This window comes from Macrotis lagotis, chromosome 2 (assembly GCF_037893015.1).
Source record: "Macrotis lagotis isolate mMagLag1 chromosome 2, bilby.v1.9.chrom.fasta, whole genome shotgun sequence".
In the NCBI taxonomy this organism is placed as follows: domain Eukaryota; kingdom Metazoa; phylum Chordata; class Mammalia; order Peramelemorphia; family Peramelidae; genus Macrotis; species Macrotis lagotis.
Genome location: NC_133659.1, coordinates 100,122,847 through 100,141,007, shown reverse-complemented (window position 1 = coordinate 100,141,007; position 18,161 = coordinate 100,122,847). Strand labels below are relative to the sequence as shown.

The window sequence follows — 18,161 nt, the reverse complement described above, 5'->3', positions numbered from 1 at the left end:
GAGAGCCTTCTGTTCTTCCAGATCAATTTTTATAATCACTGTCCATATACATACATACATATATCTGTCTATATATATATATATATATATATATATATATATATCTCAAGTCCTCAAGTATTTTGTGGTCAGATTACTCTGGGAACCCTGGCCTGTAACACCTCCAGCAATTCCAAAACTAGGCCTGGGGGAGGGAAGAGGGGATAGCACAAGAATATTTGACCAATAATGAATAATTACTTAATTAAACTGACAATTGACAGCCTAGGGTTTGAAGGTTGGAAATCTGAATTTATTTGCAGTTAAGGAGGAAAATTTTCCCAGTCTCCTTCAGGGAGGTCATCCCATCCAAATCAATTCTTCATATTTCCCAAAACCATAACCTTCACTGGGAATATCTGGCTTTGGAATCAGCAGGTCTAGATTTGAATTCTGGGTTGCCTTTCTATTAATTATGTTACATTATTTTAGATCCTTGAGTCCAAATTTCCTCATTTTTAAAAGGAGAGGTTTGGACTAGGTCCTGAGTTTCCTTTCCATTCAAGGTTCTCACATCTTCTGAACCCTGGATCCCAACCCACCTACAGAGTCTCAAAACCACCACCGCCAGTCTCTCCTTCCCCTCCTAGGCGTATGGGAATAGTACGAGGAATAGAAATAGGAGAACACACTTGCCACTGGCTCCCTAGCACACTTGCTTCTCTCTCTTCCTGATCTCATCACTCTGCCTCAAATTTGCTGTCGACTGGGCAGGAAGACTTAAGTACAGACAAGCCAGAGCAGGGCCTCTCCCAGGCCCCCAGGGAAGGTGCCCCAGTTCCCGCCCTGACTGAGGGGTGGGGAGCACCCTCCAACAGCTTTACCAAATGGCATCACTTTTGTATCCACCAAGCCCAATGACAAAAGGAAAACTTGCAAACCAGCAGAAAAAATACCGGAAAATCAACCTAGGACTTCCCCACCACCACCTCTTTTCCCTCTTCTTGATTTTTCCTTCTCTCCCTTCTATTCTTGATACCTTTTCCTAAGATATTTTGACTTTGCCATTGCAGTGGGTCTGCAAATCTCAGTGATTGCCCCAAATATTCCTAAGTACTTGCCTTTTCCCCAGCATTCTTATACAAATTTGGGGGTTGGGGGGGGAGGGGATGACAAAAACAAAGACAGGAATCTACTTGGCCCAAAAAATACAAGGCTAGGTGTCAAGAAACTTGAAATATAGTCATAGTCCTGCCATTGATTTTCTATATGAATTTGAACAAGTCACTGATTCTCAATGGGTCGGTCACCTCATCTGTAAAATGAAAATGCATAAGTTTCATACCTGAAAAGGATGTTAGAGACTAAGCTTACCTTTTCCAGAAGAGTTGTTGTTCAGTCGTTTTAGTCACGTCTGACTCTTTCTGACCCCCATTTGAGGTTTTTTTTTTTAGGTTTTTTGCAAGGCAATGGGGTTAAGTGGCTTGCCGAAGGCCACACAGCTAGGTAATTATTAAGTGTCTGAGACTGGATTTGAACCCAGGTACTCCTGACTCCAGGGCCAGTGCTTTATCCACTGTGCCACCTAGCTGCCCCTTCATTTGAGGTTTTCTTGGCAGAGTTACTGTCATTTCCTTCTCTAGTTCATCTTATAGATGAGGAAACTGAGGTAAACAGGGTTAAATAACTTGCAGAGAATCACACAGACACTCAGGAAGTATCTAAAGCCAGATTTAAAAAAAATTTTTTAAATTTTAAATTTAAAAAAATTTTTTAAAAAATACATTTTCCTGATTCCAAACCCTGTGCTCTCTCTACTGGGCCATCTAGCTTCCTGGCAAACTTGAGAGAAATTAAATTGAACAAAAATTGATTATAAGATCAATTTAGAGCTATAATGTAAATCCAGACCCACCAACCCCAAATCCAGTGTACTAGCCACTAACAGTGTTGCCTTAGAGACACCTGAAGAAGGGAAGAATAAAACAAGATTTCAAATTACCACTGGCCTGGTTAAGGAGAGCAAGGATGGGGATGCCATCTCAATGTATAAACCCAACTCCAATTGGATTCTTTTAGAAGAAAACTGATGAAAAGACTTGGAAGAAAATAAAGAAAATCTGAAAGCTTAACTGACTTTTTTGATACAGAAGGGAAATTAGCAAAGAGCATTTGATTTGGACTTAGGGAAAATAGGTTCAGATTCTAGGAAGAAAGAGAAAAGAAGAAAAAAAGAAGAGAAGGAGGAAGAAAAAAGAAAGAGGGAGGAGGGGAGGGAGGAAGAAGAAGCAAGGAGGGGGAGAAGGAAGAAGGAGTAGGAGGGAGAAAGAGGAGGAGGGGGAAGAGGAAAGGAATAAGTGAGGAGGAGGAGGAGGAAGGAGGTAGAGAAAGAAGAAGAAAAAGGGAGGAGGAGGAAGAGGAGGAAGAAGCAAGGAGGAGGTGAGGAAGAGGAGAGCTCACATTTATATAGTGCTTTAAGGTTTGCAATATGCTTTACAAATACTTTCTCATTTGATCCTCACAGCAACCCTGAGAGGTAGATGCTATTGTTATCTCCATTTTTACAGATAAAGAAACTTGAGACAGAGAGTTCAGTGACTTGCCCAGGGTTCATACATCTTGTAAGTATTTGAAGGTTAGGTGGTAACTAAGGTCTTTTCTTTACTATTCATTACCTATATGACCTTGGACAAGTCACAATCTCTCAGGACTTGTTTCCTCATCTTTAAATGAAAGATGATTTCTTAGGCCCTTTGTAGCTCTAAATCAATGCCCCGAAGATTATATAGCTATCAGTACTCATGGGGTCCAAAGCCATGTGGAAGGTAGTAACGGATAAATACAGATTAGATAAGTTTCAAAACAAATAAGCCCTGCTTCCTGATGCCATGGAGCTCCTCAGGCATACAACACACATACTCATGCACGAAAATAACTATAACAAACATTTCATGAAGAAGATAGCTGCACCTTTGATGTTGAAGATAAGGAGACCATTACAAACTGACAGGAATAAGGGAGTATTGGAGCCTAATGCAGACCCTAGTTTTACAGCATGGTAGTAATGGTGTTCTTAGAGACAAGTTCAAGTTCAAGTCCTATCTCAGACACCTGTGTGACCCTGGACAAGTCATTTAATCTCTCTCTGTCTCACTTTCCCCATCTGCACAATGGGGAAAATAGCAGTACTTACCTCCAAGATTATTTTGAGAATCAAGGGAGAAAATGTTAAAAGCACTATGCAAATGTTAACTGCTGTCATACTTATCCTTAATATTATTATTGTAATCATTTTTAAAAGATAGTAGACTTACTTTAACCTTTTCAAACAATTTTCCCATTTTCCTTATCTCTTGCTCCTCATGTCCCATGAGAAATCACTTTCTCTTTCTGAGTTCCAGTTTCCATATCTATGTAAATGTTAACTATTATTATTCTTATCCTTAATATTATTATTTTAATAGTTTGGTGGGGTTTTTTAAATGATGGAAAACTTACTTTAACCTTTTCAAACTACTTTCCCATTTTCCTTATCTCTTTTACTACTCAAGTCCCTATAAGAAATCACTTCTTTCTGGGTTCCAGTTTCCATTCTATAAATTGAGATTCTTGAATGAGATGACACAGCAGCCCTTTACAACCTTGACATTCCACGAACCTCTAAGACAGTGCTGCTTTCAGAAGTAAGCACACTGATTTGGGATCAGTGGGCCTAGCTTCATGCCCCGGCTCTGATCCTTATTGTCTATATCGATTTTAATGAAGCTACATCCAGTGTTAGCTGGACTTCACATCCCGGGAGCAGATTTGGATTAGAAGTTCTCTAAGGGGCAGCTAGGTGGTGCAGTGGATAGAGCACTGGTCTTGGAGTCAGGAGGACCTGAGTTCAAATCTAACCTCAGATACTTAATAATTACCTCACTGTGTGACCTTGGGCAAGTCACTTAAACCCCATTGCCTTAAATAAATATCTTTTTTAAAAAAAGAAGTTCTCTAAGATCATTTTCAGCTGTAAAACATCTACATCTCCATTTTATTGATAAAGTAACCATCCTCCCCATGAAGGAGGTAGCATTTTTTTTGTGGGCCTGCATGAAAGGAGGTGGTGATGCTGAGGATTTCTAGGTCTGGGGAACAAGCAGCACAATGAAAGGTACAAAAAAGGGAAATACAGAATATGTTGGGGGTGAAGATTAGATTTGAACATGTGCATGTGGAGGAGAAAACAGGAGGAGAGAAAAACTTTGATTATAAGAAAGTTCTCAGACTATGAAGGTCCTTGATTGCTCAAGGATTGAATTTATTAGGGTCATAGAAGCATCATTTTAGACCTGGAAGAGAATTTAGAAGCCACCTGGTCCAAGTTATACTCATTTAACAGATGAGGAAATGAAGGCAAACAGGGTTAAGTGACTTGCCCAGGGTCACAGATAGTAAGCATCTGAGGCAGCATTTGAACTCCTGATTCCAGACCCAGTGCTCTATCTACTATGTCACCTGGCTACCCCTCTAGTATATAGAAAGTATTTAATAAATATTTGTTGACTGATTATTTGATTAAGGTATTGTGGTGTGTTCTGAAGATTTGTCTCCAAGGAGCCCCTCCCTCATCTTATTGGTTAGGGTCCAGAGCTAAGAAATTCTTTGTTGCTGCAATTAGATTTTCAAGAGAAAAGAGGAAAAGAAAGACATAGCCTCAAACCCTGCCCCAACGTGGGAAACTACCATAATTTTTTCCTGAAAAGATGAAATTGAAAGCAGTTGCAAATAAAACCCCACCCCCTTTGCCCCACCCTCCTGAAATGAAGAAGAGTTTAAAAAAATGATGACATTTGCCATGTACTTTTATCCAAAGAAAATGAGAAATGTCGGCAAAAGGGGCCTTTGTCATGAGGAAACATGACCTACTAGTTTAGGAAGCCTTGGAAGGGAACAGGATGTCTTAGATATACAGCATGTCCCTGGCCCATTCATTTTTCCCCCATCCCCTCTCATAGCTCACACTCTGTCCCTAAGCAAATCTTCTCCTTGTCTTTTCTTGTTAGGCAAACGCCTCAGGACCCAGCTCCCCCTAAAGAATTCCTCACAAAAAGCTCCTATCTCAAAGGATTGGGTGGGGAATGAGTCATTGGCTGGCAACAGGGACACCATTTTGGCAAGAACATCAATCACTCCTACCAACTAGAGCCAAACTCCTATTCAGGAGCAGATGCCACTCCTACTTTCTCCACACCTGGATTTTTTTTTAAGAAAATACTGCATTCTCTGAGACTACACGGATTCAGGAAAGAGAGATTGATTGTTAGAACTTCAGAAAACAGCCTTAAGTGGAGACTAGGATTTCTGAATTCCATTTCTCCAACTAACTACCCATAATCCAAGTTCTTGCTCTGTGCCTCTGTCTCCCCATCTGTAAAATGTGGATAATAAGGCTAAGCTGCCTCCCCACTGTGTTGCAAGAACTAATTATCTCCATTTGCCAAGTGCCTGGAGATCTTCAGATGAAAGTAGTGAGGACAGTGTGGAAGGTTATTATCAGATCTGAGGGGCCAGAGCAGAGGCCTCTGTCCAGGATAACTTCATCTCATGATATTCCAGGACTGGCTCCAGGATATCAACATTTCACTCCTTACCATAAAAGGAAATATCATTTCCTACCAGAAATGTTTAAGAACAATCCTTGAACCAAACGGAATTTGTTAGAGTTGTAAGGAGCCTTCAAGATCATGTATACTGCTTCTCTTATTTTCAAGATGAAGAAACAAATAGATTCAATAAATTAGTCAAATGTCTTGTACAAGATTCAGTGATCACTTAATGAGACTGAAAACTCCACTGATAGAACAAACAACAAAGAAATCAGGTGTGAATGGCTGAGAATTTCCAGGGAGCTGCCTATTGGTAAGGAGGGAGTTCATCCATCTCTCTCCTTCTCAGCTAGATGGCATCAAAATCTAGCTTCTCAACTAGATTACAAAACCCTGGGCTGGAAGAGGGCATGAGATCTTCCTTATTCACAATGCAAAACAATACAAAACAGCTCTCACTTGCCCTTTTCCATGTTTATTGTTGATCAGTTGTTCCAGGCATGTTTGATTCTTTGTGACCCCATTTGGGGTTTTCTTGCATACTTGGGATAGTTTGCTATTTCTTTCTCCAGTTCATTTTATAGATGAAGAAACTGAGGTAAATAGGATTAAGCGACTTGCCCAGAGTCATACAAGTAGCAAGTGTCCAAGACCAGATTTGAACTCAGGTCTTCCTTCCTGAAGGCCCTGTTTTCTATCCAATGTTCCACCTATCTACCCATAACAATGTTTTACTCCACTTCCAAAACATTTAATTCTTCTATTCCCCATCATTCTCAGTTCCTAAAAGGAATACAATAATAAAAATAATAGTCACTATTTTTACAACCACAGTAAAGTAATGATACTAATTCCTCATTTTCAGGCATAAGGACAACCTTCCTAGATATGATTCACCTACCCCCATCCTTATTATATCATCAGGTCAAGAAAGTGGAAATAATGCTAGTGTGTGCATCTTGGAGACCACATTTGAATCCTGCCTCTAACACTTACTAGGGTAATGCTTGGCAAGTCATTTAGTCTTTATGTGTCTCAGTTTTTTCATTTGTAAAAGGAGGGGACCTGGATTTGATATCTTCTAAGGTCCTTTCTGGTGCTAATCTGTGACTCTGTCCTCTTTATTTCAGATTATTGAAAGCATCAGACATCCTTTGCCTCAGTTTCCTTCATCAATTACTTGATAGGAAATCTCTTGAGGGCAGGTACTGTCTCTTTGTAACCTCTATTGAAGATTAGCAAAAGAATTTTTAACACAGCAAGCCATTGATATGTAATTGCTGAATTGAGTTCTAAACTGTTTCTTTCTTACCTCTGTACATTCTGTCTTCCAACAAGACCATAAGTTCTCCATCACAGGGAACATGGATGTCTTCTTGTGTCTTTTATGTCCCTTGAGTAGGATCTTTTATAAGATTCTGTATATAGTGGATATTCAGTGCTGTTGATTGTAGAATAGTAGGAATAGGGAGGGAAACAGGAGAAAACTGCTTTGACTACTACTAGTATTCAAGAGTTCCAGGATCCCTATGACTACTGGGAAAATCCTCAACTCAGAATTATATGTTGAGTTCTTCCATCCCTGTAGGTCCTGTGATGCCATCTTAGTTTTTTCATCTATAAAAGAGGAGGTCTTCAGATAATGATAATAGAGGAAGAAAGATGAGCAAGGAGGAAAGGTATTAGTTCTCCCCAGAGGAAAGAATCATAGCAGGTTATTCATAGAATCACATCATGGTGAACCTTCTACAATATCTGGTTGGGAGAAGGGAACAAAGTAGGTTGGAGGGAGATGAGCCAAATCACAGTTAAAATGGAAGAATAATGAGGTTGGCAGATAGAGTGAACCCAGAGAAAAGATAGAATTCTCACTGATTATTCCTGGGGTGCAAATCCTTAGGTGGTTGTAATCAAGCAACAAATTTGCCATCTATACTATAGCCATATCTGTAACATGCAAATCCTTCAGACTTTTTATCCTGCTATTTAAAGGAAGTGTATCATAATGAATAGAGCTGCCCTCTAAAAGTCAGGAAGATTTGGAGTCAAAACTATTCGTTGATATATCCTGACCGTGTGACCCTGGGCAAATCACTCAAACATTCCATTCTATAAGTTGCAGTGAAAGTATTACGCTACAATGCCAGAAGGAGTTTCCTCACGAGGAGATTCTCCTTATCAGTAAACTATAGGTCTCATCCCAATCCCCTGTTCCCTTATATCTCCACTGCAGACTTGACTCTGCAAATCCATCTGATCTGGACATGCTCCACTGTCCTCACCCCCCTATCAAAGATCATTCCCAGAAGTGGTTTCAGGCTGAAGCACCAGTAGGTGTCTAGAGAACTTCCTTTAGCCAGCAGGTATGAGTGAGAAATATCCTTTTATTCTTAGGTCCTGAAATCCTCTCCACTCCAATGTCTGGAGATATCTCTCATCACTGGAAGGATATAGGAAGGGCAAAGAATGGATAAAGTAAGGGCTGCTCTGAGACTGACCAGCTTCTTAAAGAGGAGTGAATGATTCTTGAATCAGACAGTTAATCAAAAAGAATTTATTAAGCATCTACTATATGCCAGACTGTGCTAGTCACTAGGGCTAAAAATAACAAAAACCTGAAAAAAATATTTTCTTTCAAGGAAGTCCCAGTCTAATGGGGGAGACAACCTACAAACAACTCTATATGAAGAAGCTATATTTAGGAAAAAATAGGAAATAATTAACAAAGGGAAAGCAACAGACCCAAAGATTCTTAGCCCATATGGGTCATAGTGAAGCTGCTAGGAATAAGACTGACAAGCAGGTGATTCACACCCTTTCCTCCTGTACTCAACCCAGAACCACCATTTTGTTTCAGCCAGTGTTTGGGAGCTTGGAAGGAAAATTCTTCTTTTGAGTCAGGTACACCATCCATGGGAAAATCCCACAAGAACATGATTAGCTCATCACCACAAATCTGTTACCTCTTTTCCAGTTCACCTTCTCTCTAAGCCTGGGTTCTGTTTTGTTTTGTTTTTCCCAGTCCCCAACTGATTATATGTCTGGCTCCACTATCAATTATTCCACTTCCTCCTCTCTAACTCTTCCCCCCTCACCCCCCCATCCAGTGTTGTATATGCACCAAGCTCCTCCTCATTCCCATAGCTTCTCCAGAATGGAGCAGAGATGGGACATGCCTCAGCAGCAGTCCTGAATGAGTAATGTCTGAAGTTCTGCCAGCTAATAAGGAGAAAAGAAGGGGTGGGTTTTGGAATGGCAGTGAGTGGGGAAGAGACTTTAACTGGTCATCATGAAGGGAGGGATAGATCTGGCAGGGGACACATTTGAAGACAAGGCAAAAAGATAAGACAGTGCCCCCAGTGTTTTATACTAGCAAGTATTTGACTACTCAAAGTGACATAACCTTGGAAGTATTTTACAGAATCAGCAGTGGATGTTCCCTTAGAAAACTATGACTACTAGGATCCCTGAGTAAAATCAGTTCTTGGATATAACTAATCAGTAGAGTAAGAGATCCCGAAACAGCCAAAAAAATTCAGTCTTAAAGAGCTTCTGCCACAACCCTCAACATCTCTACAATCAACTAAACATAGGCTTTCTCCAGGCATAGCCCTGTGGGACTGCAGATGGACTGAGAAGTTTTGGTAGATGGCAAATCCTAGGCCCCTAGAAAGAGGACACAGCTGATTTAGAAGCACCAACATTCTGGATCAGTATATCCTAAAGGATCTTATTTGTACCTACTATAGCAAATCTTTATCAATAGCTATTCCTCCTCCTTTTTCATTCTGACAACTACAAACTTCAAACCAGGAAATCCTTCCTAAGTGAAAAAGAAATTTATTTAACTCACCCCCTTGCCTCCAAGATTATAACTAGATAACTATAAATAGATTCGTTATTTATTTAAGATTTTTTTAAGGAGAATTCTATAGTCTCCCTATTTCTCAATAATCTACATTGTTAATAAGTTGTGCCTCTTTATATCCCTCATGTTGCACCATCAACTCATTATATCTTGTTCTATACTCAGTGAAGATAAAAAACCATTAAATGTCCTTCCTCAGTGAAGATGAATGACAACTGGTCACCCTTGCTAGAGACAACTTGGGTCAGATTTCAGCCACAAAAGGAGGCTTCATCCTGCAGTATTTATGGAGTAATAAGAAATGGGCTGGGTAATCAGTGGCACAAAGAAAAGAATCTGCCACTGAACTTTATTCTGCTCCTCAACCCCTGTCCTACAGCCACCCAAAATTAGATACTCTCCAAAATCACAGGAATTCAGTAAGAAAGAAATTAAGCTAAATAAATACAGATCTGGATACACCCACATCCCTTCTTTGAACCCTTCTCTAGCTAGGTCATAGGATATGGACAAGATTTCTGTTCCTATAGAATTCAAATATAAAATAAGTTTTATTGGATGAGCAAAAGGAATAGAACATAGTGACATGCTCTAGAATCATGAATGTGTAAATACCTAAAAACTTTGGAAGGCATTAATTCTGAACACATGTCTCTAAGGCCTCCATGGTAAAGTGGAGAGTACACTACTTGATTTGGGGTCAGGAGCCCCCTGGGTTTGAATGATGGCTTGGCTGCTTTCTATTTCAATGTGACTTTGGGCAAGTCATTTCCATTCTCTGGGTCTCAGCTCCCTCATCTAGAAAATGAAGGTGTGTAATATCCAGTTTCCAAGGTTCATTCTTTGAATCCTATGATCCTAAAGAAATTCCTGAAACAGATCCAGTAGTTTCTGCATTATTGATACTTCTGGATTTGATGGAATTTTTTCCTAAATAACTATAGGATATCATTCCCCATCTGTGTCTCATTTTCTTTATCTGTAAAATGAGAAATCTGGACTACATACTTGCATCTCTAGTGATCTATGATTATGACTCATCTAGAATTGACTTGAAGAGAATAAATTGCTTCCAAATCCCACCCTATTGGAAATGGCAATAGTCACATAGGTATAAGATTTATGAAAGACAATCTCCTAACCATCATCTAAAACATTCAGATATATCAGACTAATGCAGAAATAGGAGATTCTTCTAACAAGAACTGTGAAGTTATTAGCAGATCACTAATGCTTGAGTATTTCTTTCTGTGTATCCCTGCCCTGGAATGGTCCTAAAGCCTCACCTGAACAATTGTGAAAACCACATTCCCATCCACATTTTCATACTAAACACCTTAAAAACTTTAAGTTTTTCAAAACCAAACTGAGCTCCTTACCGGATATCCCCAGGAGCCATTGCCTGCTTGGAATTTGGAATAATAGGTACTCCGGTTGGTGGTCCCATAGTTGTAATTGTCAGTCAAACCATCATACATGGAACCTGGAAAACAGAGGTACAAGATTAGGAAGAACTCCCTCATTTGTTGTAGAGATCCATTTACATCAGCTACCCCTGATGGGCTCATGAACCATCTCCCCTAAGGTTATCTTAACTTTAAATACCATGAAGTGCCAAAGAAAGAAACAACAGAAGAAGTGATGTGTTTGGCATCATAAAAGAAGAGACTTATAAAGAGATTATCAATCAATAGCTCTGGCACTCTCTCTTTTTTAAAAAAAATATATCAAGCATTTATTCATCACCCTCTAAGTGTGGAACATTATATGAAATTTTACAAATATCTCATTTTATCATCACAACAGCTCTGGGAGGTTTGTTTTTTGGTTTTGTTTTGTTTTTTTTTTTGCAAAATTATTAAGTGTCTGAGGCTGAATTTGAACTCAGGTGCTCCTGACTCCAAGGTCAGTGTTCTATCCTCTGTGCCACCTAGCTGCCCCCAGTAAGTGTTATTCTTAGGTCTACTTTGTAAATAAGTAAAATGAAGCAAACAGCAACTAGGAATCTTACAAAGAGTCACATGGCTAGAAAGTTTCCTGAATCCATTGAGTTCAGTGATCTCTCCACAGGTTCCCTTTCATTATCTTCAGTACATATTTCCCAAGCACCCATAACATCAAAGCACTAAAAAAGAGAACTCTGAATCCAAGATGGTAGAGAAATGCAAGTGAGACAAGAAAAAAAATTCTGTCTCAAAGAATTGTTTCAAAACTTCAAAGAAATAGTTGAAACTTAGAAAACTCCTGTTAGGAGTAAATGGCATCAGAATGTCCTTCTAGTCTGAGAAATATACATCATTTTGCAAGACTGAGTCTCCCATATTGAACTGGCAGGATTCCCTCAGCTTTCTAAATACTCCCTAAGCACCATAAGGACACCCATAAATCAAGTGAGCATTCCTAATGGTCCCAGCAAAATTAAGAAAAACAATTTCCACAGGGATAGGAATCCCATTGTCATGCTCTTGTATAGAATTTCATATCTGAGCTGTTTCTCAAGAGGTCTTTCTTCTGACATACCATGAGTTTTCTTGAATCAGAATTTAGCAAGATATTGGAGGTAGGGTGTGGCAGGGGATGGAGTAGCCATTAGTTGGAGCCAGGACTCCTGAGTCTGACTCCCCATGTTATTCCTGACTCTCCCAGTGAAACAGATAATATCTGTTCCAGTTCTTCTGTTGGCTGGAAATTTTGCTCAGTCTCTGAAATAGAGACAAAATCAAAATCTGTAGACCAAGAGGTAGAAAGTAGAAGCAATGGATTTAATGCAGAAGAGAAAAAACAATAAAATTCTCCTGCAGCTTTTAAAGGAATTTCCCCAAGATCAAATCTATAAAAGCATTCTTGGTTCATTAGAATCAAGGACTAGGAGACTGGACTCCTGCTTTCTAATCTCAGAGCCACCCCTCTCAAGTCACTGGGTGAGCTGCCAATCCCTTCATCTCTCAGGTCCTCTAGCTGGTGAATCAAAGACAATGTCTACCTCAAAGGGCTCTGCTAAGGATTAATTAATGTTTTCAGGGTGCTTGGAGATCTACAAATGAATAGCTCTTTAGAAGGGTAGAGTCTCATTAGGGTTATTTCTGGGGCAGCTTTGAATCATAGAAAGCAAAGCCAAAACCTGCCAACTTGGTGACATCAGCTCATTCATCTCTTCCCTACCTGGGACTATTCCTACTCAAAATATCTCTCTTCTTGTAGTAGGTGAGAGTATTTGTACTACTTTGCAGATTTAGATTTCTCCATGGAGACCATCTAGTCCAAACACCCCATTTTTAAAGAGGCTCAACAAAGTAATTTGACCACAGTCACATTGATAGTATCAGAACATCATTAAACTCCTCTTTCCATGGACAATGCCACATCTCACTGAAGGCAAGGATCATATGTTATAATTCCTTGCATCCCTCACAAGATTTTATACATAGTATAGGTCAATAAATATCTGATTGGGGTGGCTAGGTGGCCCAGTGGATAAAGCACTGGCCCTGGAATCATGAGTACATGGGTTCAAATCCGGTCTCAGACACTTAATAATTACCTAGCTGTGTGGCCTTGGGTAAGCCACTTTAACCCCATTTACCTTGCAAAAAAAACATTAAAAAATAAACAAATATCTGATTTATTGATTGAAACTCAAACCAGGGAGAGGACTAGTCAGATATTATCTACTGTGTCAGACACTATGTTCTAGGTGTTAGGGGTACAATGGCAAAAATGTTATCACTCCCTGCCGTCCATGAACACAGTAGATGGAGCCAACATGTCCCCACAAGGAGCCACATGTGCCCCCAGCTGCTAGCACCTCCTCACTCCAAAATTATCTAGTATTTATTTTGTGCATACACATATAGATATAAATATAGATGTTAGGTCCCCTTATTGAATGGAAGCTCACTGAGGGAAGGGAATGGTTGCATTTTTGTCTTTGTATGCCCAACACCTGGAGCACAGTGTCTGGGCACCTTATGGACTCAATGAATGCTCATTAACTGGTTGAGCATTGGCCAATAGTTTCCAATCCAAGTTTTAGAAAGTATATTGTGTCACTCAGTGGATAAAGGGCAGCTCCTGGAGACAGGCAGACCTGAGTTCAAATCTCATCTCAAACACTTGCTACCTGGATGATCTGGGGAATGTCATTTAACCTCTGAACACCTCAGTTTCTAATTATCTGAAAATGGAAATATGACTAGTATTTACCTCCCAGGATAGCTGTGAAAATCAAATCAGATAATTGTAAAGCTCTTAACATGTTCTATAAATGTTGGCTATTATTGTTTGTAGACTTTAGCCCAGTCCTCTCATTTTATAATATTCTTAGAAATGACTTGTTCATCAGTGCAACAACCAGGGACAATTTTGGTCTATCTGCAATGGAGAATACCATCTGTATCCAGAGAAAGAATTGTGGACTTTGAACAAAAACCAAAGACTATTATCTTCAGATTAGAGAAAAAACCATTATCTTATTATGTAACTTTACTATCTCATACTTTATTTTTCTTCCTCAAGGATATGATTTCTCTGTCATCACATTGAACTGAGATCAATGTATAACATGGAACCAATGTAAAGACTAACAGAATGCCTTCTGTGGGGGTGGGGGGAGGAAAGCAAGAATGGGGGGAAATTGTAAAACTCAAAATAAAATCTTTCAAAAAAAAAAGAAATGACTTGCTCAAGGTCACCTGGGTCTCTTGCTTCCTAGTTCACTACTCTTTCTATTGTCACATTAATTAGTCACATGACCTTGAGCAGGTAACATCCCCTAGGTGAGCATTAGCTTCTTCCTTTGCAAAATGAAGGTGTTTGATTAGATGACCCTTGAAGTCACTTTGAGCTCTCTAGGCCAGTGGTATTCAAGGGTGCCTGAATGTGGTCATTGGGGAGGCAAGGGAATAGAGAAAGAGGTGAAAAGTTGTAGAACCTATGCTTCTGGTTTCTTTTTCCTAAACTTTAATAATTGTCTTCAATCCCTGGAAAGTCCCATTCTTATAAACTCCTTAACTCCAATAAACTCTACTCCTGTGCAGAGGTGTACCCAACTGGTGGGCATCTTGAGCTCCAGAGACTTAGACTTAACCAGGCCCTGTGACTCCTAGACTGCCTTCTCTCCCATTGGAAAATCCCCTGGAAAGGGCAAGAGGAAATGAAACTCAAGATTGGTTCCTGTTAGATTCTGGACCTTTATTTGATCAAGCCTCCCAAAGAATAACAGTGACAGGTCTTTTTTCCATTGCCTCCTCTTTGTCCTTCTGGCAACTTCCATGGTACCCACCAAGACTTGGCAGGCTGAACATTTGGCTTGGCTCAAACACTGTGTAGTCAGTTCTTTGCCAAGGGGCAGGTGTGGGTCAGCCAGCCACTCTTTAGATGGAAAAATTTGATTGTCAACAGATCTACATTTTTACTGTATCCCACAGGTACTCTCTTCAGGCCAAGAAAAATCAGCCATCCAAGACTCTTGAGAAGGGATGATTTCCCATTTTAAGTTCTCCCTCTCATAAGTAAATTTATCATTGGAAGTTGGTGATGTCATCCCCCTTCTCTATAAGTCCTACTCCTCAATAATAATAATAATAATAATAATAATAACAGCACACAGATACACACACAAAGAAGTAATGAAGGACCAAGATTTGGGGTATAATTAATACTGATATAGGCCTTTACGATTTCTATTTCCTGCTTCCATTCTTTGCCCAGGTTCCATGACTATCACATCACTTCTTACCCTTGCATTTTGGAAACCCTAGCTTCAGTCCACTCTAAGTTCAAATGAAAACTCCTAGAAGAGATTTTCCTGATTTCTCCAATTGTTAGCACTGTCCATCAATTATTTGTACTTACTAATCTATGTACATATTGCTCCTGTAAAGTGGAATGCAAACTCCTTAGGGACTTCACTTTTGACTTTGAAGTCAAGAGTCCAGCACACGGTAGACATTTAAAAAAAATGGTTTTTGAATAGAATTGATGACTACTCTGTGAAGTTGACAATATTTAAATCCCCACTTTTGCACAGCCCCCTTCACTTAAATCTAATTCATGTGTCATGGCATCACATCCCTGATGTCATGGTCCTCATCCAAAAATGAATGACAAACAACAACAATCCCCATTTTACAGATAAAGAAACTGAGTCCTAGAGAAGTAAAACTAAATATTTGCTCAAAGTCATAAAACTAATTGGTAACAGAGAAGGGACAGGAAAAAAACACATCTCCTGGCTCCCAGTTCAGTGTTCCTTCCACTATGCCACACTGACTCTCATTTAAAGGACGATAACTTCAATGCCAATGTAGCCCTCCATAACAGTAAAAAGTGTGTTGGACTTAGAAGACCCTTTTTCTAACTCTTACTAATCTGTGACACTGAGTAAAATGTTTTTTCACTGGACCTAAGTAAAATGAATCATCTATAAAATAAGGAGATTGGATATGATCTTACCACATGAAATTATTCTTTGTATTTTAGTTCCCATCCATACTTTGAGCAAGAAATACTATTGCTGGTCTTTCTTCTTAACCCTTCATACCTTCCCCATAGGATAATCAAGGAAGTGATTGAATGCTGTTTTTCAGGGACTGGTGATAATTTGGATAATCTTGGTACACTGACACTTGATGTCAGTCAATAAGTAATTATTAACCACCTACTATGTGTAGGTTGTATGGATTTGAGCAATCATGGGATGACATCCCACCTTTGCTGTGAGGCAAGGAGCTAAATAGTATGTCCAAACAGATTTCTCCCTCCTATTTCAGAGCCCAGAGTGTAAGTTCTCCTATGGGGCCATGCCAGGTGACTGGAAGTTGGGGAAGGGGAAGGAAGGAGACCGACTGAGTCTAAGCTTTGAGCTACTCTGCTGTTTATATCTTTCTCCCCTAACTCGCCCCTTCAGCCCCACAACACAGTTCTGCTCTTTTGCAGTTTCAGGACCTGCTAGCCAGCTGACTCCCAGAGGTGGAATGCTCCTTAGTTTTTCTGATCAAAACCACTAGGTTGACTGAGAAAGAAGCTGCTCTTAAAGGTAGAGAACAAAGACTTTCTCCTTCCCTATTCAATCCTTCCTCACAATTCCCATCTTTAAAGAGCTTCAGTCACATCATTTGTCAATCCTCTTCCTCAAGAGAAAACTCCAAGTCCAGATGGAACACAGACATGCTAATATTCTATCATTAATTAGCCATGTGATCTTGGGTAAATCCTTTCATTTCTTTCATCTCAGTATCTATCTCTAAAAAATGGAAGCTGAAATGAAAAGTGAGATAAGACATTTTGGGATATGGTCAATATGAGAATTTACTTTATTGTTTTTTTAGGTTTTTGCTAGTCAAATGGGGTTAAGTGGCTTGCCCAAGGCCACACAGCTAGATAATTATTAAGTGTCTGAGGTTGGATTTGAACTCAGGTACTCTTGACTCCATGCCCAGTGCTCTATCCACTGAACCACCTAGCTGCCCCGAATTTACTTTATTTAATTTGTTTATTTTGTTTCATTTTTCAATTGATAGGAGATGATATGGGAAGTAGAAGAAAAATTGCTTGTTAATTGAACAAAATTTCTATTTCAAAAATGTGGATCATTATAGATGTATTAGAGTGCATTCTAATCTAACCCTTCAATATCTCTAAAGCAAAGCAGCAAAAATTGGAATGAATTTTGTTGACTTTGGCAAGTAAAAATACCCAAATAAAATATTGGGCAAAATATGAGCTCTATTTGGGGAACAAATGATTTCATTTTAAGGAAATAGCTTGTAATAATAACCAAATAATGGAAAGAAAATAGAATGCAATAGAATGAAAAAAAAAGAAAGAACACATGAAAGATCTTTTCAAAAAATATTCAGGCCTTAATAAAATGGCAAATCTTGACGGATTATATTACATCTTCAAATTAATCTCTTTTCCCTCTTTCCAACTTTCTGGTTACCACTGTACTCTTCATTTAGTCTTATTTTTCTAAGAGGGCTGCCTTGAGTCATATTAAGTCACTTTATGGGCATGGCTTCAGACAAACTAAGACTGGAAAAGATCTTACTTTAGAAAGGTCAAGGTTACCCACTACATCCAGTTGTCTTGGCCTCTGTCTTGTCAATGGACTTTGATGACTCTAAAGGAGAGAGTGAGACTGATGACTTTGCCCAGTTCTGTCCCACTTAAATCCAAATCATTTGCAAGTCCAGATTCATTCTTGTGAATGTCTTTGGACCTCTTCTTGAAGAAAAAAACGAACAGCAATAGCAGGGCATCTACCCATTCTATCAGACATCGAACATTCTAGACCAGCTAATTCAGAAAATTCAGTCTTATTTTTAATCCAGAAGGACTATTTGTTCTAGAATAGTCTACCAGAGAACATCTAGCATGATGTTAAACTGGAAATACCCCCCCACTTCAATGTATTAGAATCAGAAAGCATTAGTTTGAATCCTGTCTCAACTATTTACTGGCTGTGTGACTTTGAACAGCTCATTTCATTTCTCTCCTTCTCAGGTTCCTCAACTATTCCTATCAGTTCCTTATCAGGTTCCTATATGACCTGTGAAGTACCTTCTAGCTTTCCATCTATCCTACTCTACACTGCCTATAAGCAGATTCCTAAACCACCACAAACATAGAGGCTTCCCTTCCTAGCTCCTAAGCTAAGAACACACTTAGCCCCTCTCCAAATAATATAGAGTAAGAGAAAATCAACCCTGCAGACCCTAATGTTG

The 18,161-nt window shown here is 39.3% G+C and overlaps 1 protein-coding gene across 1 annotated transcript in view; it reads right to left on the bottom strand.

Moving 5' to 3' along the window:
• Positions 1-18,161, bottom strand: part of PKP1 (plakophilin 1) — an 82,548-nt gene that overhangs the window by 51,654 nt on the left and 12,733 nt on the right. The window contains exon 2 of the mRNA XM_074222346.1: positions 10,815-10,918. Coding sequence (XP_074078447.1) covers positions 10,815-10,918 — 104 coding nt within the window. The remainder of the gene's footprint in view (positions 1-10,814; positions 10,919-18,161) is intronic.